This window comes from Ascaphus truei, chromosome 3, assembly GCF_040206685.1.
Source record: "Ascaphus truei isolate aAscTru1 chromosome 3, aAscTru1.hap1, whole genome shotgun sequence".
NCBI lineage: Eukaryota > Metazoa > Chordata > Amphibia > Anura > Ascaphidae > Ascaphus > Ascaphus truei.
Window position 1 is genome coordinate 314226301 of NC_134485.1, and position 23060 is coordinate 314249360.

The 23060-nt window shown below is 41.7% G+C and overlaps 1 protein-coding gene across 1 annotated transcript in view; it reads left to right on the forward strand.

Moving 5' to 3' along the window:
* DGKH (diacylglycerol kinase eta) overlaps window positions 1-23060 on the forward strand; it is a 295282-nt gene that overhangs the window by 240045 nt on the left and 32177 nt on the right. The window contains exons 17-26 of the mRNA XM_075591074.1: window positions 1398-1524; window positions 2552-2669; window positions 4120-4230; window positions 5141-5237; window positions 6165-6272; window positions 9629-9742; window positions 10292-10426; window positions 13225-13391; window positions 19928-20033; window positions 21271-21363. Of these exons, the coding sequence (XP_075447189.1) occupies window positions 1398-1524; window positions 2552-2669; window positions 4120-4230; window positions 5141-5237; window positions 6165-6272; window positions 9629-9742; window positions 10292-10426; window positions 13225-13391; window positions 19928-20033; window positions 21271-21363 (1176 nt within the window). The remainder of the gene's footprint in view (window positions 1-1397; window positions 1525-2551; window positions 2670-4119; window positions 4231-5140; window positions 5238-6164; window positions 6273-9628; window positions 9743-10291; window positions 10427-13224; window positions 13392-19927; window positions 20034-21270; window positions 21364-23060) is intronic.

Here is a 23060-nt window from a genome sequence, read left to right on the forward strand (position 1 = left end):
CAAGTCCAATTGAGTGATTTTGGAAGTCCAATTGGTGAAGGAAAATGTCCCAATGATTAGACCTTTCAGATCTTAGGTGGTCTGATGTGGCTTCCGCCGTGCGTTCAATAGGAAGCTGTGACGTAATCCTGTGCGTCTTCCTATTGGCGCATGTGACCGGGGGGCTTTAAACTGCAGAGAGGTACCGGCTACCCCTTCAGAGGCAAGTTTCACTGGGAGCAGGGGGTCCCTGGAGCTGAAATGAATGGGGTTGAACTCCAGAGACCCCTTGCTTTAGTCCTGTATTTAGAAGAAAGAAGTCCGGCTTGGATTGTTTCTTTAACCACCGCTATTCCGATTACACAAAGCTAAAAAGACAATGATGCAGTGAAGCCCACTGCCTAGTTAGCAAACAGAAACGGGTATGTACTGCAGGACGATATAAAAAATAAGTGCTATATGGCCACACAGAGGGCAAAGAATGTGCCTTCATGATGCTTTTATGCACCCAGCCGAGTGCTGTATTGTTTTGTCCCTTTTTCCACTGAAAGGAAATTTCGTTTAATAACAATCCTATTGCACCTCACAGCTGGAGAGGAATGTGCAGAGGGACTTTTGCGCTGCGTGATCACTGCGTTTACGTAACCTTTTCTATAATCCACTTTCCTGAAAGAGGCAGTAAAACAGTGTAAAGATCAGCATGCTTTCATTTACATATTTGAATCATTCATGTCTTATTAACAAGTTTAGACAAATAGAAATATGTTTAAATAGTGGTTTCAACTTGTTTTTTTTAAAATTATTGTTATCAATATAAACAAAGACCTGGGACTTGTTTTAGTTCTCTTATCTTCAGCCTTCTGTCCGTCTTACTGCATGTCGAGTACCTCTGACGCCCCGAGGAAGGGATAACGCCCCTAAACATTGTGCTCTGTCGATCTTCTGTATATTCAATAAATGGTCTAAAAGACCGATTTTTCACTTAGCCGAATGCGTATATCTAATTCTGGATGAAGTACCTCTGTTTCCCAGTACCTTTCCACACACCACTAGCTTAAATCAAAACTTTAAAACATTATTAGAACTATTGTTCTTTAAACGTGATAATTTTTTATTGTATTTTTTTTTATTGCAAAGGCATCACTAACCAAGATTTGCTACCATTTGTTTGCTTTGTTCCTAAGCAGCTTTAGCGTGTAGGGAATCCTACTATTTTTACTGTTTTCCACCATACATTTTGTAAGGAATTCTTTATTTCCGGTGTCAAGTTTCCTACCCATTTTGTGCTGGAACATGAGCATTTACAATCATCTAACGTTTGCACTAGAGAGAACTCTATGAACCTGTTATTGACACAACCATGATCTATAACCATTGTATATAAAACATATCCATTCTTTTGTATAACAGTCAAAACTGCTCCACGGTCCCCAGACAGACGAACGAGTCGCAGCACCCATTCCCACACCGGCTCATTCTCCAGCCCGCCCTTGGCATCCAGCAAGGAGAACCTCCCTGTGCTGAACACTAGAATAATCTGCCCAGGTAATGCCTGTGAACGGCAACGATCCTTTTAGAAGAAAAACATTGTTATTAGTCGTTTGCCCTCGCTGAGATCATCTCTTAAAAAATGTTTTACCTTCACAAAATGACTAATTGGTGAGCAATTGCATCTGCAGTCCTTTTAAAAACCTTTCTACATTTTCCCTTTTGTCTGATGAGCAGATAGGAAAAGAGTATCAACGTGTTCAAAGGGCTCTGTTTATGTCCACCAAGGCGACTGACATTACAGTAGCTCTACTGTTGTATGCAAACCTTGTGGGTGGGATTAGAATGCTGGGAAACAATTACAGCATCTTGATTGGTCAAATGTGGTCACTATTGCCTTAAAGGAGCAATCGTTTTCGTTTGTTTTCCTTCATTTTTTAATGCAGGTTTGAAGCAGGGGATCTCAGGAGCTGAACCCCATTCATTTCAGCTCCGGGGACCCACAGTTTCTAGAGATACCGCTAAAGGGGGTGCTGGTATCGCTGCAGATTTCAGCTTCCTCGTCACATGAGCCAATACCAAGCCGCACCTGGTGACATTGTGGCTTCCTGTAGGCCCGCAGTGCCCAGGAGCATTGAAAATCTGACATATGGTGATCCCTCGAGTGGCTACAGGCACCCCTGGAGCTGAAATGAATGGAGTTCAGCTCCGGAGACCCCCTGCTTCAATTCTGTATTTTAAAAAAATGAAGGGGGAAAAAATGTGATTTGTCTCTTTAAGATGAAGCATCTTCTTACAATGCTTGGTTACTATGGCAAACTCACTCTGTGGCACATTAAAGACGGCACTGCCGCTTTGACAGTTAAATTGGTTAAAAGAGGGAAAATAATCAACCAACAACTTGTTCTTACTACTATTAATAACAATTATACCCTTTTGTATTGAGCCATCAACTTGATTTGATTTCTGGCTTATTAGAGGACCAATGTGTTTATTTGAAGACGTTTTACAATCTGTTCATGTATCCACCTCCACCAGCTACACTGTACCACGCACCGACGTTTCCCTGTGCTTTTCCCCACAGGTTTAAGGGCCGGGCTGGCTGCTTCCATCGCTGGGAGTTCCATCATTAGCAAAATGTTGCTGGCAAACATTGACCCTTTTGGTGCTACTCCATTTATTGACCCAGATCCAGATTCACTGTAAGAGAGTTTCTTCTTCTTCTTCTTCCTCCTCCGTGTAGTGGTTTAAGTAAGAATGGTACATGTAGTAGACGACAGAGTGTTCGTCTTCTTTGCAAACCTATTTTTGCCGATATGTAAGGATTTATCGATTTGAAGCGTGTACCTCCCTTTTTATTATTCAAGCATGTACTGTATATTGCATTATCCTTCTGATAAGTACGGTCACAGAATGTTGTACCTCTTATTTACCCACTTGCTTGTTAGCGAGGTCAGCAGCACGGTATGGAAAGTGTTTACCTGTTCCAGCAGTGTATGATGGTTTCTGCATGTCTGACGGATGCCCCGTGGAAGGCTACGCTTATAGTGCCGGCGACGTCAGGCTGCGGTCGCTGGAAAAATCAAATTGAGATGACTTCCAGCGATCGCGACCAAGCCGCAATGCATTTGTTTTGACGCGATGTCGCTGTCGCCGGCAATGTAAGCGCAGCCTACGGGTTCTCCACTAAGCAGCACTGTAACGGCAACCACAACTTTTAAATGAACAGCAATCCTGCCTAGAAAAATGTTAGTCTCCCAGAGTATGCGTCCCCTTCTGAAGGGTGGTTGCACAGCTATATTCCTATGACTTGCTAACAGCCACTCAGTAACTAAAATGTTGCCCATTATAGTAATATTTTGGGTGTTAATAGGTTAAGCCATAGTAACGTTGCTGGAGGCCATACTATTAATTCAGAGTGATATTCTCATCCCTGGAGACCAGAAGGACGAAGCGAGCATCTCCGAGATAGGGTAGGGGAGGTCATGCTCCCTACATTCTAAACCAGGGTCACCAAGAGCACCTCCACCGATAATTACATCGGAGAGACTCCCATTTCCCCCGCATTTTGGCAAAGCAATGGTCTGTGAGCCAGTCACAGTTCCTGTAATGTATGATCTTGTTTGTGATTAGCTAGTGCAGCTTCTCACATTGAGATCTAAATAGGAATACATTTGAGAACTGTGACTCTCCCAGATAGGACCAGGGTGCTGAGGATTCAGGTCATACTCTGGAACCCAGCAATAAGATTAACTACAGAAGCAATTCAAAATGCCTTTACGTTACATTTCCTGATTATGTATTTTTGGAAGGCACGCCGTTAGATTTCTGGGGTTTTTCAAATATGGATGTAAAACCTTTTTCCTTAGGAGACACTACATGAGCTACTGCATTTTCTCAGAACTACTTTGTAACTCGCTCTAACACCACTGCAACTTTGGATGTGCCCCTATTGTGTGTGTTTGTAAAGTGTTGTTTGATATAGAGCTTTTTGTTCGAAATTTGAACAGCTACAGTATACGAGTTATCTTGAATTTAAGATGTTGCATGGATATATGCTTTAACCGCTTTGTATTTTATTAATGATTTTAATAAACTCAAATAATTAGCATGTTCTATAATAATAATAATTCAGCTTATCTTCCCTTACAGAGAAGGCTATTCTGAAAAATGTGTGATGAACAACTACTTTGGAATTGGCTTGGATGCAAAGATTTCTTTAGAATTTAACAATAAACGAGAAGAACACCCAGAAAAATGCAGGTAACCAGCTTTAATAGAAACTATAACTCACATCACCAGGATACATATAGTTTGATCATCTGTAATTGAATGTGGGTAGTGACATATCATTTTTAAAGTTGCAGTTCAAGCTGCCGTTTAAAAAAATATATATATATATTTTTTTTTTTTCCTCATTCAATATGTGCATCAATACAATCTGCACACTGACAAGTGATTAGCTAAACTGCGGATCGATCTGTTCTCCTGTAATTGATCGCTTGCTCGGGGATATTTAATTCAGTTCTTGCACAGCATTGTGGGTAATGTAGTCCTGGAATATGATTGACTTGGCAGTTACTAGATACAATTGGTTCACTGCTAGAGAGAGGACGGGGCTCAAGAGCCAGAGCCTATCAGAAGGGGAAGGGGGATGTCACTTTGGAAATGCTTCCTACATTAGAAACATTAAAAATTTCTTTAAATCATTTATTTTTTAAATGCTACAAGTATTTTCTCATAGTACAGATTTATTACAAAGAAAACACATGTGAGATATTGCTTGAACTGCTGCTTTAATAGTTTAATTAGTAACGTTAAGAAAAATGACCCAGGGTTATTTAACGTGGCTATTTCTAAACAAGTTACATAAGCCTCTACTCAGTATATGTCGGGTAATAAAATATTTAATTCTAAATGTTAATTGTTCAATATTGATTCTTGAGGATCTATTTGTGCACATGTGTCCTTTATTCACACTAAATTAAACATACATATTTTGTAATACATAATACCAACTGGCAGCCATCTCTTCCCCCCCCCCCCTTGTATGGGTTTATTATTGTTTTTACAGTACTGTGCACTGAGAATAGCAAATACTGACACATATCCAAGTGTGAGCTTCAACCAGATTTGTGTTTCTATGTATAATTTGGTGTACGGTTCTTTCCAGAAGCCGAACTAAAAACATGATGTGGTATGGAGTGCTTGGTACCAAAGAATTACTGCAGAGAACCTATAAGAACTTGGAGCAAAAAGTTCAGCTAGAGGTAAATCGCATGGGAATGTTCGTCACATATATACATACATATATATAATATATACATATAAGGACACCAACTCTGAAAACAATGACACTGAGCTTGAATCAGAGAGCTTTGTTCAATTCCAAGTGTCAGCTCCTTGTGACCTTGGGCAAGTCACTTCATCTCCCTGTGCCCCAGGCACAAAAACATTCTAAGGGACAGGGATTGCAAAACGATATGTTGTCAGCGCTATACCAGAAAAGACCATTATTCTATCTGATCGCACCTGTATAGCGTCTCTTCCATTTATTGTTCAAACCTGAAAGCGGAAAGCTTTAAAGATGCAGTAAATGCAATTTGATCTGGCAACAGAGGAGAGATACTTCTCTAGATAAACATTGAGGTTAATAGCAGCTAGCGGGTAGTGATAATTGTGTAATTGTATGTTGCAAATCGATATCTTTCATTGTAAAACCTGCAGAGAAAGTGTTTCAATTTAAGGACTATTACTTTCCCAGGTCAGGAAGGCCACTAAGCCACTTTAACAGCTCTGCTCGCAGGAAATGTAAACAACAAATAATTGGCTATAACAAATCAATGCACACACTGTAATTCACTGAGCTACCGTAGATGTTCTTTAAACACCATTTTCCTGAGAATAAAATAGTTGATTCACGTCAACACTTTCTTAAAAAAGCATGTACAGTAGAGTAATGAACACTCCCAAATTTACTGCTCAAATGTGTTCAGCCTATTTTCCTTTTCAGTTTGTTGCATGCCCATTTGGCAATAAAGGGGTTAAACCACTATTGTCACAATGACTGTTTTATTTCCCATGAAGGTGCCCACAAATGCCTACAGTACACGCACCTTCCAGTCATGCACACATTTCCTTGACTCTGACTTCCTTGATGTTCTCTCTCATTGTTGCTTATTGTGTATTCTTTGCAGTGTGACGGGCAGTACATCCCCCTTCCCAGCCTGCAGGGCATTGCCGTGCTGAACATTCCAAGCTATGCCGGAGGCACCAATTTCTGGGGCGGAACTAAAGAAGATGATGTAAGTTCAGCGGGTGCAGGATATGTGGCTCTGCCTGTCTGCGGGTCACACTCCCGTAGGGGGGTTGCTGCATCAGATGACTGATGGGAGCTGAATAAGTTGTTTGACCTTGTTCTTCCTCTTATCCTCCTTGTTGCTGAAGGGACCAACAATGCATTGTTGTGCGCTACATTGCAGGACCCTCTGACAGCACAATTAAATGTACAGTACAACCTAGCTTGTCACAAAAGTGTGTGTGTGTGTGTGTGTGTATGTATATACAGATGCAGCGGCCGTTATCCGAACATTTCATGGAGCCGTTTTAGTAAACTTTGCTGTATTTCACGCAACATTCACTCGTTATTCTTCCGTGACCGCTGCCGTGAATGCGTGCCGGCACTAGTAAACACGCGTCTTAACGCGGGAAAGTTTGAAGAAATCATGCGGCACAACCTGGGTATGCCCAGGAATACAAATCGTGAAAGGTTTGGATAACGGCCGCTGTGTGTATGTATGTATGTATGTGTGTGTGTGTGTGTGTGTGTGTGTGTGTGTGTGTATGTATGTATATATATGCACATTCACATGTTTTGACAGGTCTGCAACCCTGCCTTTCACCATTATCACCTATCATACAGTGCTCCCACTGCAGCAAGGGATTTTGGGAAATAACATTGCAAATTAGATTTTTATTTGCTATATGCAATACGTTGGAGGTTTTTTTTGTCGTCATTTTCACCCACCATAACTTATATTAAGTATGTGTGTATATAAACAAAAACAACCCAGATGTCAAGGGTTTATATAGTGATAATAAGTGATTTATAAAGAGGGTAAAGTGGATAGCTAACAGGATATAAAAGTGCATAATAAACAAGTGGGTATTGTAAGATGTAAAAAACAAAAATGGAAAAATTATATAAACAACCACTTGTTCTCTGAGGTACTGCTCCGAGAGAGAGGCATTCCACGTGTGGTTACAGACATTTGTAGGATATAGTGGAACGCAGCTCTCAGGAGACATATACTGTATGAAATAAAAACACAGAAAAAACACGCAGCGTGCAATATAGAAAACAGATACAAACCCGCGCCTTAAAGATACAGTCCAAGTTAATGTCCAAATGCACAAGTAAGTAGGTGGCATCTAGTCCTTATAGGATGATCCAATCATGTGCACCTGGACTGGCATGCAGACTTCGTGGGTGGTGCCACGTGGTATGTGAAATCAAACACAAAGAAAAATCACAGTGTATACTGCTAGTAAAATGACATATAACATACTGTAAAAACATACCGACATAAAACTCCAATGACAAACATCAACATAAAACACAAACAGAAGCCAAATGAAAAACGAAACTAAGTTATTAAAAATATTGAAAACAAATATGTTCAGTAAAATGTAGATGGCTTGCTGAAGATGGTCTGGTTATAAAACCAGAATCCTACTTACAACACAGCAGTTTGTTTCAAGCATGTGAGTCCAACTGTGGCAAAACATCTCCTTCTCTCTTCTCAGTCACCGGCGCACTCTGTTGTAATTTGCAAACACTTGATGTGCTCGCCGGGGGGACAGCTGCTGTTTGCTAATTTGGCTTTGAAAATGCCCCACGCTTGAAACACTGCACACACTCCTCTCCAAGATCGCCTCGACCTCTGACCCTACGCGTTACGTTTCGTCACTTCCTCAGGGGTTTCCCTGAGGAGGTTGCCCTGAGGAAGTGACGAAACGTACCACGTAGGGTCAGAGGTCGAGGCGATCTTGGAGAGGAGTGTGTGCAGTGTTTCAATATATATATATATATATACACACACACATACATATATTTTTGACTATATATACACACACCCTTTCCCTTTAAAGATATGGTATCACATCTCTTATTTTTATTCTCGTTTATTTGTAAAGTGCCAACATATTCTGTGGCTCGGTACAGTAGGGTAAAATAGTTACATTGACTAGAATGACGAGCTAAATAAGAACAAGCCGATACACCAGTTACTGAGAGCATACCAGTCAGAGGGAGTAAGTGGCTTCTGCTCATTGTGAGACGGGCCATGCCACAGGATGGGGTCTGTTTATGTACAGGTCAAACATGAAGGAATCCGTTCCTGGAACTAGACAATAGGGTGGTTTGACGGGTGTGTTACAATATTTTGTCATTTAAGCATCTCATTAGAAATAAAAACAGTCTCTAAGATATCGAATACATGTCATAGCTTTTGATCTATTTATTGACTAAACGAAAATGTCTGATTTTTCAAATGGTAATTAAGATGACTGATGTGCATGATGGTGAGCGTGACTTTTTAAAACGGTGACCCTATTGAAATTATATATAAGGTAACTAAGCAGAGTATGTATACTTCTGGAAATCTTTTTTTGCTTTAACTGCAATAAACTGAAACACATTCTCAGTATACTTTATCCTTCATTCCAGGGATTCCTTTAAAAACATGATAATTATCATTATGTACAGTATTGCAAGCAGTCTGATTATCAAAAGACATTTGTAAAAGCACCCAAAGTTGTCAATTAATGCTACCCTCATTAGTTCTCTTTTGGTTTCAAAGTAGAAATCTGGGCTGCTTCTTTTTCCTCCGGTAGGAATAATTGCTGCTTTAATATGTATTCATACAGTAGTAATGAAGACTGATTTCATTTGCTGACCCACAGCACCCTCTAGTGTGCAGTGTGTTAAATGCAAATAAAAGGTTTCTGTTTTGTGTTTGCTTTTCCTGGTACACCAGTAATGCTTTAGATCAAAAGCAATTGCTTATATGTTTGTAGCCTCTTATCTTCCCTCCCACAGTCCCCGTCTGTCTCTTGTTGCATTTTGTCTAGAGCCCGGGAGGCGAACCCCATTCCTCAAGGGTCACCAACAGGCCAGGTATTGGGGAGATCACTGCTTCTGCACAGGTGACTCAGTCATTCTGATTGAGCCACCTGTGCTGAACCAGGAATATCCTTAAAACCTGACCTGTTGGTGGCCCTTGAGGATCGGTGTTTGCTTCCCCTGCCTCTTCAGAAGAGGAGTTTGGCAAACAGTGCATGCTATATTTCCCTGAATCTTTTATCGCTGCTCTGACTTTGGTTTCACTTGACATATATATTGCATTGTGATGCATTGCCATCACTGTCCCCAGTAAAATGTAAACGTGCAAAGGTAACATTGGTTTATGACTATTCTAGTTCAGAGCTAAATTACCAGTTTTACTCGAACCCATTTATTTCCTTCACTGGTATTTCATTGTCCGCAAAGCTTTAATTCTGTATATTAGTAATGGCTTCAATCGTGTTTTTCTTTGTTTCTGATCATTTCGAGGGATGGATTTGTTGCATATCTAGTCCGTTGACATTCTCCGTTTCTCAGATATTTGGCGCCCCGTCGTTTGATGACAAGATTTTGGAGGTGGTAGCAGTTTTCGGCAGTATGCAGATGGCCGTTTCCCGGGTGATCAAGTTGCAGCATCACAGGATAGCTCAGGTACTGTACATGATCCAGTTACGTACAGTCATACCGTAGCCTCTCCGGTGGCAGAGTGCAGTGCGGTGTCTGCTCCTGTGGCACCTAGTTACCTAAAGATATCTAAGCAAAACTGCTTCTTCTGCAAACTGTATCCATTGTGTAGTTCTACAGCAGTACCTTCAATATTTGTTGGGGGTGTTTGCTTCCAGATGGTACTGTACGTAGCCCAGTTAATCATGATCAATCCAAAAAAAACAATTCCAACCACATCTGCCTACAGTTGTTTGCAAAGCATTTAACTTTAAAAAAAAAAATCACTAGCGGTTTCTACTCTTTTTATAAAGCTCTGCTATGGCAATGCTGAAGCAGCTGTGTAAGAGATCTCCGTTGTATATCTGTTGCTAGTATTGTGATTTTCTTTTCATTTTCATGGAGCAACATATTGGTATTTTGCCACTCGTGCAGGCACGGCTGGGAGCCACAAGTACTAAAAAGCCATCTCCCTGAAGCAGGCGGTTTAAGGAATAAAATAGGCCGTGAATAACGTGTTTGTTTCCATGTTCACAGTGTCGGTCAGTAAAGATCACCATACTTGGGGAGGAAGGTGTTCCCGTGCAAGTAGATGGCGAGGCTTGGATCCAACCTCCAGGTGTTATTAAAATTGTACACAAAAACAGAGCTCAAATGTTAACCAGGGACCGGGTAAGTTTAGTCAATGGCTGTATTAAATTGTATGTACTAGAGCAGCGGTCTGCAACCTTTCAAGGAACGAGAGCCATCTTATAAAAAATATGTTCCGAGAGCTGCAACACATGCATGAATATTACACCCTCACATACATATACTGTGCACACACTGATAGGTATATACGGTATAAGCATTAACATACAACAAATTTACTTTAATTGGAATTAGGGAAAATAAAAAATATGTGGGGGAATAAAATGCCTCTCTCAAGAATAAGTCCCTTTATTTAGTTTTATTTTTTAATTGTTTTTCCATGCAAAACAGTTTGTCATTTTCAAATACACACTACACATGCATATTCACTACCCCCTCAAATACATGCACACACTACCCCCCAAATACATGCACACACACTACACCCCACACCCCCAATACACACACACTACCCTCCCTCCCCCCCCAAATATACATGCACATACACACTTAAATTGGACATGCCTCTCTGCTCAACAATTTAGCAAGAATACATGGATGATTGTTGTGCGATTCTGCCCATAGCAAAACCATCTCACATAATGATAATGTCACTGCATCTCCCCACCAAAGCGCAGAAATATTGTTTGTATTTTTTGTCATTTTAATTATGTTTAGCAGTGTTACTTACATGGAAGTGTAATTTGTACGCATGAGCAATGTTGCAGAGCTAGGTAGTATCATCAAGTATAGCATCTATAATAATAATAGTTGCAATTGCTGTTTTTTATAATGTATGCATAACTGGGGATGAAGATAATATCCCCATACCAAATGATTTCATCAGCTATTGTCCTCTTGTGGATATGTATTTTCCAGCCATTGGCATAGGATACAGGACCACGGCAGTTTGATTTGAACCGGAAGTGCTTCATCAAATCACCAAATATAAAGAATAATGTAAAGCAAAATAAAATATTCCGTTATTTGTCATCCAAGTCTTGTGGTTTTCCTTAAGTAAACCTCACTTTTAGTTCAATATCTATTTTGTGTGAGAACTGTATTCTAAACACGGTGTGATGTCGTCAATCATTCTGAGGCCAGTTCTTCTTTACATTGATGGCGTCGTGACATCTAGCAGTGTATTATTATTTTGCACTGACCTCTATCACAATGTGTGTGTGATGTGATGGTATCCAGCACATTGTACATGACAGTATGCAGAATGCTGACATTCATCACAAAGTATATATTATTTTTCTCCTTTGATGAGATCAGGGTTGACAGCAGCAGAAATAATGTATAGCATATTGGCATTATAGTGTATTATAGGTTAAAGCTGTAAGATTCCGGGCATTATTTAAATCCCTGCTCTCTGATTGGTTAAAATTCCGGGCATTATTAATTCAGTAATGCCCGGAATTTTTGGCAACTTCAAAGTGTTTATTTCCAGCCAATCAGCTTTTCCATTTTTCAGAACAGCTCTGAGACAGGGCAGGGGATTGGTCAGGAAGCAGCAGCAGGCAGTGACTCCTCCCCCTCCCTCCGTGAACACAGCTTCACTTTGAGTTTAGGGAAAGAGTGTTTGTGAAGCTGCAAAGTAAGTGGCTGTCTGCAGTGTATTTGTAGCTGCAGGTTTTGTGTGTGTAGCTGCAGTTTTTGTGTGTGTAGCTGCAGAGTTTGTGTGTGTAGCTGCAGTGTGTGTGTGTGTGTGTGTAGCTGCAGCGTGTGGGTGTGGGTGTAGCTGCAGTGTGTGTGTGTGTGTGTGGGTGTAGCTACAGAGTTTGTGTGTGTGTGTCTGCAGTGTGTGTGTAGCTGCAGTGTGTGTTTGTGTGTAGCTGCAGTGTGTGTGGTGCTGTTGTGTGTGTGTGTATGTCACAGGGGGCGGCAGTGTGGATATAGATAGCTGCAGTGTAAGTGTGTATAGAGGTGCTTTAATGTATTTACCCTTTTTTAATAAAACAATTTATATAACTATACGAAAGTGTCTATTATTTATGAAAAAAGTCTACATTTAGCCTATAAAAGTAATAATCTCCTCAGAACAGGGCATTACTGGCCAATAATGCCCTGGCTGGGTTAAAGTCCCTCGGCTTCGCCTCGGTCCTTCAACTCTTCCAGCAGTGGCCAGTAACGCCCTGTTCTTCGGGGATTATTACTTAAATAATACACCCACGTTTTCAGCATACAGATATTTGAAATATAGGAAACTCCATTTATCGTAAAGGGACAAGAGCTGCAGGCACAGAGGCAGAAAAACTTTGTTTGTGTTCTAGTGCGAGACAAAAGGAGACAGCATGAATTCATATACAGTAAGTGCATTAAAGATCTCCCTCACAAAAGAGGGGCGTGATTGAATGATGCAGCTTGGCTGACTGGTAGAAGAAGGTAGTGATGGGGGCAGTAAGTGTGAATGTGAATGTCATCTGGCTTCAAAGTGTGGTAGAGAGCCTAGAGCAAGGCAAGATTAGAGGTGAAAGTTATCCAGGGACAGGAGTTCTGAAAGCCCTCTGAAGCCAGAAAAATAATCCCGTCATTAATTCAGAGTCGAATCAAAAGCCGGAGAGGAGACCTGCAATGGTTTTGTGCATGTGTGAGGCACTTTATTCTGTCAAAATAAGTTTGCTTGATTCTGTATGTTCCTTTATGAAGGAATCTGGTAGAGACATCTTATACAGTCCATGTGCTGACTGCTAGCTTTGCGAAATACAAATAGGGTGCGTTTAAACCATTCCTATTAAATATTAGGAAGAACCTGCTATATTTTAAAGGCTTTCAGTATAAACTGAATGGTGCAACCTCTCGACTGCTCTAGTAAATGTGAAATGTTTTGTGTCCAGGCTTTTGAAAACACCCTGAAATCCTGGGAAGACAAGCAGAAGTACGATTCCTGCAAGCTTGTGCTTCGTCCTCACCTGTACCCTCAGCAGGCTGTTGACTTGGCTTCAGAAGAGGAGGTTACTCTGATACATCTCTGCTCACAAGGTGCAGAGGAGCTCATTACAAGGTGGGTGACCTTACTAACCTACTGCCATATACTCCGGGTTACATGACCACTTAGCAGAGCAAACACACAGACTCTGACATCTTATTCCAGACTTCTAGTCCTCACTCATCACAGCAAACATTTCATGTAAATAAAATGGGAATGAAAGGATCTCAGTCACATGGCGTTTCCTCTACAGAACATGACGTCGTCAGCATTATGCATTTGGACTGCCATGCGTTGGGAAAAGGGTTGTGCAAAGCCACATCTGCTCAAAAAGAGCAAGGGCCATTATTTGGCCTAATGCACCGACTCCTATTTCATCCCATAGCTGTACATCCTACAGCCATACTGATTTCTAATAGGGGGAACAAAATAAGCAGCACAGTGAAATGGAAATGGGTGAGAATCTGCTTTAAGTAGAAGAAACATGTATAATGTGCCCATACATGTAGAGGAAGGGAACGGGGTATTTGTGTTAAAGTTCTTGTGCAAGGGTCAAAAATGAAATTATACCACGCAGTAAAGATTGCGAAAATAATCCATTTGGCATTGACCCTGTTTTGGGCTATAAATGAAGGGAACACTTTAAAGAGGCGATCCAAGCCCTTTTTCTTTCTTTTTTTTATTACAGGATTGAAGCAGGGGGTCTCCGGATCTGAACCCCATTTATTTCAGGTCCGGGGACACCCTGCGTCCGGAGGTACTTACCTCTGCAGTGGTTGCAGGTAGCCACTCCAGGGATCACTATATGGCTGCTTTTCAAAGCACCCGGGCCCACCGGGCCAATAGGAAGCTGTGATGTCATCCGGTGCGGCTTCCTATTGGCCCATGTGACTGGGGGCTTTAAACTGCCCGAGATACCGGCGCCCCCTTCGGAGGTAATTATCTCTGGAAGCAGCGAGTCCCCGGAGCTGAAATTACTGGGGTTCAGCTCAAGAGACCCCCTACTTAAATCTTGTATTAAAAAATGAAGGGGGGAAAAAACACTTGGATTGCACCTTTTAAGCACTGTGTACATTAACACAGTGAGTAACTATTCACCTGGGCTGCAACTCAATGCACATGAATGAATGGGTGGGAATAGGAAGGAACAGGATGTTTGAGACGTAGAGGCTTCCTGCCATGCTCCTATATATAGAGCAAACTAAATACATTCGGGGCATTGCTTCTGGAAACACAAAACAGATTGTCTTCATTCACACATGAGCTGCCAGTGTTGTGAACAACGGGAAGTGGAAGAGATATACTCATTGTCATTTCACAGTGCAGCATGTTTATTTTCTTGTGGGGTGAATCCACCTGTCTTATAAGCAGCGTTTTAGAACATAGTATACAGAAATAGGTCAATACGCTTGTTATGGATAAATACCACCAGTAAAAACGCCAGTAACGTGTGAAAAAATGCAACCAAGTATGCTACACATTTGTATGTCTGCATACAGTACACACTACTGTCAGCTCTATATTCCTGAGACTATTCAGAGTACATCATTAGCTGAACCAAACGTTCCTTTACTAAAATAGCTGTAGTGTAGGTGTTCTGCTTAGTTGATGGCATCACATGCAGTAACAAATAAATGCGTTGTCTGTTATTGCTCACATCACGACAATCCTGGTCCAGAACATACTGACTCTATTCGTGGAAATCTGTTCTCAAACCACTGATCTTGTTTTTTGCATTTGGTATCACACCAACTATTGCGAAACAACGAGATAACATAAAAACCTGCGGTGCTTCGTTAACTACTGGCAAATTGCAATGTGTTCTTACCATTGAGGTTGCCGTAAGAACATGCCAATTGCCAGGCTTGCAATTCATATTACTTGGTGTATAGGCCTAGAGCAGGGGAGGGCAACTCCAGTCCTCAAGGGCCACGAACAGGTCAGGTTGTGAGGATATCCCTGCTTCAGCACAGGTGGTTCAGAAGACGGCTGCACCACCTGTGCCGAAGCTGGCTCTTCGACATGAGACACTGAGCGGCCTGTGCTGAAGCAGGGCTATCCTGAAAACCTGAGCCGTTGGTGGCATTGGAGTGGCCCACCCCTGCTCTAGACCAGTGGTGCGCAAACTGGGGGGCGCGCCCCCTTGGGGGGGCGCAAGATTATGTAGGGGGGGCGCAGGCTGCGTGCGGGGAAACCTGGGGGCGGGCAGAGCTGTGCCAGAAGCTCCGTGCAGAGGCTGCTTCCAGTTCTCTGCTGTCTTGCAGAGGGGGCGGGGCCTTGTAGAGGGGGCGGGGCCTTCCCTGCACACAGACAAGCCCTTCTCCTCCTCCTGTCTTTTACCCGCCCGTTTTCAGCAGCACATGGGGGGACCGGAGCAGGTTTAGTTACTCCCTCCACCCACTGTGTGTGTGTGTGTGTGTGTGTGCGTGCGTGCGTGCGTGCGTGCGTGCGTGTGTGTGTGTGTATATGTGTGTGTATGTGTATGTGTATGTGTATGTGTATGTGTTTTGTATGTATATGTGTTTTGTATGTATATGTGTGTGTGTGTGTATATATGTGTGTGTGTGGGTATATCTATATATGTATGTGTGTGTGTGTGTGTGTGTATATATAAAGTATGTGAATGTGTGTGTGTGTGTGTGTGTGTGCATATCTATATATATATATATGTGTGTGTGTGTGTGTGTTTTTGTGTATATATATATGGATTGTTGTGTGGATGTGTGTGTGTGTGTATATGTGTGTGTGTGTGTGTGTGTGTGTGTGTGTGTGTGTGTGTGCGCGCTGTGCCTGTTGGTTGTCTGTGGGTGTGGGTGTTGGGATTGAGTGTTGTGTGTGTTGGTGGTGATTATGTGAGTGTTGGTTGTGACTGTGTGTGTGTAGTGATTGAGTGTGTGCTGTGTTGGTTGTGATTTGAGTGTGTGTTGTGTGTGTGTGTGTTGTGATTGAGTGTGTGTGTTGGTTGTGGGTGTTGTGATTGAATGCAGCGTTGCACAAACTGAGGGGGGGACGCCCCAGGCGCAAGATTATTTCGGCGGGGCGCGTGCAGAAAAAAAACCTGGTTGTGCAGGCGAAAAAGATGTGCGCGCGCGCGGGCGGCCAAATAGAATAGTGCAGGTGGGGCCACGTGATTCGGAGGTACGCGGAGGAGCACGCCCCAGCGCTGTGATGTCAAACGCCCCTCCCTCCGGTGTCTGCCTACAATAGCGCTGTGGTCCTGCTCTCCTCCGCTGGCAACCTGCTTAGCTGCGATCCTCTTCATGTGAGAGGGTAGGCTGCCACTATATCAATCATACTATGAATGTACAGAAATAATAAAAAAAAAGTGTAAACACTTCCCCGCTCGTGCTTGCAAAATTATGCAGGACCCCCTGTGCTCATGCTTGGAGAGTTGGTGATGTCACCGCTCTCAGCGGCAGCGTGGACGCAGCCTAATTTTGCAAGAGCGAGCTGTTGAAGTATGTAAGTATTTAGGCTGCGCTTATAGTGCCGGCGACGCGACGTCGCCCGAAAACAAATGCATTGTCGCCGCCGCCTCGTGCACTTATAGTAAGCGTGCCGTGGCAACGTGATTTTTTGAAGCCGGCAATATTTGATTTTTAAGGGGCTGTCGCCTCATGTGACAGCCCCTGAACCAATCAATGGCCTGGTCGCCCACGCCGCCGCCGCAAAGCGAAATACAACTTTCGCTAGCGGCGACGGGTGACGTCGCGGGCACTATACGCGCGGCCTTAGACATATTTGTATTTACATTGTATACCGTTTAATAAAGGGTTTTTTTTCATGGGATTTTGATTACATCAGGCAGGGGGGCCCGAGAAATTTCATGGATAAAAAGGGGGGCTCGGCATAAAAAGTTTGCTCACCCCTGCTCTAGACTATAGATACAAGCTAAAACTGCCTTCTCCTTAGGATTTACTGTGTGAAGCCGCAACATTTATTATCACAAAATCTCAGTTTTAATAACATGGCAGATTCATTATTCACATTGGAACAACATGGAATAACCGAACACTATTAGAACTAAATAAAACTAGCTGTTTCATGATATTCATTCATTTTGCAAACTGCTACAGTAGTTTCCTGTATACTAGTATTTCATATATAAGCCATTGCGGTCCAAAATATTTTTTTCGAAAAGCACTAAATATATAAGCACTTTTAAATATATGCAGAACCCTCTTTATTTATTTGTTGTTTTAGTAAGTAAAGCATCTTTCAAGTTCACTCTTTGCAACACCATACTAATCTCCACTGCATACTTGCCTAAATTAAAAACGTTAAGTATTGTATGTTCTACAGTCCTTGTGCCCTGTGTAGTTAATGTTTGAGGTCAACATTTCAATTACAAATTGTGCAGCAAGAGATGAAAACAGTGAAAATGTGTTACATTCACTACCATTTTAGCACTACACAGTTAAGTTGTAGCCTTAAATACATACCGTAGTGTACACTGTTATTAGACAGATATACAGTACAATGTTAGAAAGGGGGATTATGGATATTCTGAATATGAACTTTAATGTCGTTCATTTTCATCAGCCAGCTAATATAGGGGCGAGTGTACTGTATTTCTCCTAGAACCAAGTTTAGGCTGTTGATATACTGTACAAAGTGTGTGTGTGTGTGTGTGTGTGTGTGTGTGTGTGTGTGTGTGTGTGTGTGTGTGTGTGTGTGTGTGTGTGTGTGTGTGTGTATGTGTGTATGTATGTGTGTATATATATATATCTATAGATATATATCTTCTCGGCAAAGACCCATTCCAGTAGAAAAAAGTAACCCACAAAATATTAAGGAACCTTTAACAACGACTTGTCAATCATCTCTTCTATAGGATCCAGGGCAGGAAGGGAGCGGGATCGTCAGGAACACCCAGAAAAAAACATATAAATAATAATCATAGTGTAGTACTTAAAGTAAATGTGAATCAAAACTCAAAAAAACTTGACTCTTGTGAATAACCTACTTACAAAAAGTAGAATAAAAACCAGCAGGTGTGTTTAAAGATGAGTCTTTAGGCACCTCAGCTTGGGATCGCAGCACACAACAGTCACTACTGGTGGCAGGCTGGATGGTGTTTTCACAGAGGCTTCAGACTCCCAGTCAGGCATAAGCATTCATACAGAGAAGGGAGGAAATCATAGTGTTTTACCAGGTAACACCAAACTTTATCAAGGAAACGTGTAAGACATGTACTCACAATAAATAGAATGAGCACAATCACATAGGGGTTTCTTTAGGCAGTAGGTATGACGGCTCGGCGGATGAAAAACGTCCTCCACTCCACTCACTATCCCTCCTCGAGGGTGCCCCCTCGTCCGGTGTCGGATGGATGGCGTCTGTCGTCACTTCCTGGCCTGGGGGTGACGACTTCCGGTAGGAGCGGGTAGATCGAAGGGTGGAAGGATCGCCGGACCGCAACTGTGCCTCATGAATCTACCCGCTCCTACCGGAAGTCGTCACCCCCAGGCCAGGAAGTGACGACAGACGCCATCCATCCGACACCGGACGAGGGGGCACCCTCGAGGAGGGATAGTGAGTGGAGTGGAGGACGTTTTTCATCCGCCGAGCCGTCATACCTACTGCCTAAAGAAACCCTTATGTGATTGTGCTCATTTAATACATTGTGAGTACATGTCTTACACGTTTCTTTGATAAAGTTTGGTGTTACCTGGTAAAACACTATGATTTCCTCCCTTCTCTGTATGAATGCTTATGCCTGACTGGGAGTCTGAAGCCTCTGTGAAAACACCATCCAGCCTGCCACCAGTAGTGACTGTTGTGTGCTGCGATCCCAAGCTGAGGTGCCTAAAGACTCATCTTTAAACACACCTGCTGGTTTTTATTCTACTTTTTGTAAGTAGGTTATTCACAAGAGTCAAGTTTTTTTGAGTTTTGATTCACATTTACTTTAAGTACTACACTATGATTATTATTTATATGTTTTTTTCTGGGTGTTCCTGACGATACCGCTCCCTTCCTGCCCTGGATCCTAACGTTTGTAAGGGAATCAGTACATATTCCCTGGAAGGTTGAGAGTTTTTTCAGTTTCACCATATTCTAATTTAATTTATATTATTTAAGATCACCATCACAGTGTCATAGCGCCGTTCCGAATCACTGGGTTTCAAATCATCTCTTCTATGACTGAATTATCCATACAGAAAACCATGCTAAGAAAGTACTCACCTGTTCATTGATTGTGTTACATTGGAGGGCATTGACACAGACAGCACACAATCAATATGTCTGGTATAGCTTTGGTTAAATGATGCTGCCTATTTTCTCTAAATAGCAGCTTTAAAATGTTTAAAGTATATAGAAGTACTCTTCATCATACAGTACATCCTTTTCATGTTCATGTAGGGTAATACTCCCTTTCAAATCCACACTGCTGCTTTAAGTACAAAAGATTATTGCAGCACAATGATTTGTAAGTACCGTCAGCACCTATTGGATTAAAAGCACCCAGCTCTCTCTGACCTGTCTTGAATGTAAATAAAAACAATTATGTCTGACATGCTAATTATCCAGGAGGCTGAGGAGAATACCATTTCCTACCCCTCAGTGCAGTCTCATATGGTGTTTAATGATATTTCTTGTCGTTTCAGAATATGTGAAGCTGCAAAAATACATAGCTTGTTAGAACAAGAACTGGCTCACGCAGTGAATGCCTGCTCACATGCACTAAATAAAGCCAACCCACGGATTCCAGAGGTACGTTCGCTACAGCCACAGCATTAAAGCCGCAGTTCAAGCTGCTGTTTTAAAAAATAAATATATTTTTTCCCATTCAATATGTGCATCAATACAATCTGCACACTGACAAGTGATTAGCTAAGCTGCATATCGATCCGTTCTCCTGTAATCGATCGCTTGCTTGGGGTTATTTAATTCAGTTCTTGCACAGCATTTTGGACAATATAGGTCTTGGAATATGATTGACTGGGCAGTTACTAGATACAATTGGTGCACTGCTAGAGAGAGAGCGGGTCTCAAGAGCCAGAGCTATCAGAAGGGGAAGGGGGCTGTCACTTTGGAAATGCTTCCTACATTAGAAACATTAAAAATGTCTTTAAAACATTTATTTATTTTAATTTTTAAATGCTACAAGTATTTTCTCATACTACAGAACTGATGTATTAAAACCACACACACATGTAGGATATTGCTTGAACTGCTGCTTTAATCATACTTTCCATGTGGAGAACACACGATGTGGATACTGAAAATCTTGCGCTCGCCCCACTTTGCGCACCCCTGCTCTAGGGCTTGACTGAGTATATAGTTATATGTAGTAAACGCACACATACTGTTTGATGGGATCACTACACATTGCCTGCTAATGATATAGCTTAGCGTGACCAGACCCACGGCTACCTTTAGACAGCAAATTGTTATATGTGGGACAACTTATTTACCCCTTGTATTTTAACTTTGGTATGTTAATGAAGAATATTTTAATACTTACCCTACACATGTTCTCTGTGGGGTTAGACTTCTAGCATCCATTCACTTTGATTATCGTTAATCCTGATATATTTGATCAGACTGTATACTGATTTCCTCATATACTGACGAGGTGGGTTTGATTGCATGTAAATTGGGGACTTTTTTGACTCGCCTTCTCCTTCGGGACCTGGTGGTGTTCAGTATCTCTTTGTACTTTTCATGTGGACTGGACTTCCGGCACCCAGACAAAATCGGTCTTACATTGATTATTTTTATGCAGTATTATAAACGAGCAACAATAAAGTAATTATCAACTTCGGCAATTACAAACCTACAATCCAACTGGAGTACCCAAATCCCAGAGTGAAAGTATATTCTACTTTTTGACACAAATAAAAAGGCACCTTTATAGCCAAATCACAAAGGCCTTTACAATGGGTAATCGGAGTAATGGAAAGGATTGAATGATTAGTGATGTTGACTGATGTTCTCTTCTCTTCAGAGTCTCACTAGAAACACTGCCATCGAAGTTGCAGTCAATGTGAAGGCCTTGCACAATGAAACCGAGTCTCTCCTGGTCGGAAGAGTTCCATTGGTAAGAAAATATAGATTGTAGGTTGTGATACTCATTAGCGCACTAACAGAAGTTTTCTTTGCCAAGGATATTGAACAGTACACAACTTTTCTAAAGAAACCTGCATTTCTCCAGGACTATGGCTACCACAACTTTGCACCACATCATCGTCAGAAAATATAGAAATAAAACCACACAGTCTCCAATTGGGAGGTTTACCTTATACAATAATGCTATTGGCCAGATTTGTTGGTTTACTGCGTTATTCGATGCTACCATGCTTGCACAAATACTGTATTGATATCCAGAGTTTTAACTTAAGTGTTCAATTATTTATGTATATTTGATTAGTAAATGAGTGTTATTTAGTTGAAACGTGTGGCCAAAACGTATATTAAGCCTTCTACTGTGTCAAGGTTAGACCCTTTCAGCAGGTCCAACTACCAATTTTATACAGTGTCCTTTGGATTTCTTTCACTGCATAGAATATTAAACAAAATGAGAGAGCCAATAGCAAGGGATGCGTGACGTGTGTGGAATTTAAGAGGATAAAGGCATAAAGCACCAAATGCGCTATATGTGAACCTACATTTTTTTAAATAATTTTTTTTAAGCGTTAAAATATAACATGTGAATGTGTAACTGCTATTGTGTGTGCTTAGGCTTGCTGCTTAAAGAAGCAACCCAAGCAGGCACATTATCTATTTTTTAATATGGGATTGAAGCTGAGGGGACCCCCCCGGGAAACCCTTGCTTCCAGGGAGACTTGCCTCCGAAGGGGGTGCTGGTATCTCCCTTCTTTTTAAAGCTCCCGCGTCATGTGGACCAATAGGAAGCTGCATCGGATGACGTCACAGTTTGCTATTGGCCCGGAGCTTTGAAAAGCGGCCATTACCTGATCCCTGCTAGTGAGCCAGAGTGGCTACCAGCACTCCATACGGATGCAAGTATCTCCGGAAGCACGGGGTCCCCGGAGCTGAAATGAATGAGGTTCCGGAGACCCCCTGCTTCAATCCGATGTTACAAATAATAACAAATATCGCTAATAAAATCACCCACTTGGATTGCCTCTTCAAGTAGAGCTAGGGTATTTGTTGTGAGCTCAAATAAATAGAAGGAGCCACACACCTCAAAAGTGTACAATTGGAAATGCACAATCTTCGTGAGCTCCAAACCCCAAAATCCACAATAATAAATAGTGATTAGAAGTAATTGGATTGCTACTGAGAATGTGACCTCCAATTCACAAAAGAAAGCCAAAATGCCCCGGTGCATATGTACTGTGACTAAGATGTGTTTATTATTCAAAATACATATAAATGAATCAAAGGGTCATACAGTCATAAGAATTGGTAAGAGAATAGAGAAATAACAATTCGCAAGTTCTCCAATTGTGAGATTCCCCCAAAACAATAATGCTATTGGTCAGATTTGTTCTAGAGCACAATTTTTGTCTTGATGTCCAGAGCACACTTACCTTGTAGAGGAAGTGGCTAATAATATACAAATGATACATAAAGCTTGGCCCCCTGCAGACGCACTTAACAGAATCCCCACCTACTGTCTCTCTATGTTCTTCCTACCTACCAATTAGATTGTAAGCTCTTCGGAGCAGGGACTCCTCTTCCGAAATTTTACTTTTATGTCTGAAGCACTTATTCCCATGATCTGTTATTTGTATTATTTGTTATTTATATGATTGTCACGTGTATTACTGC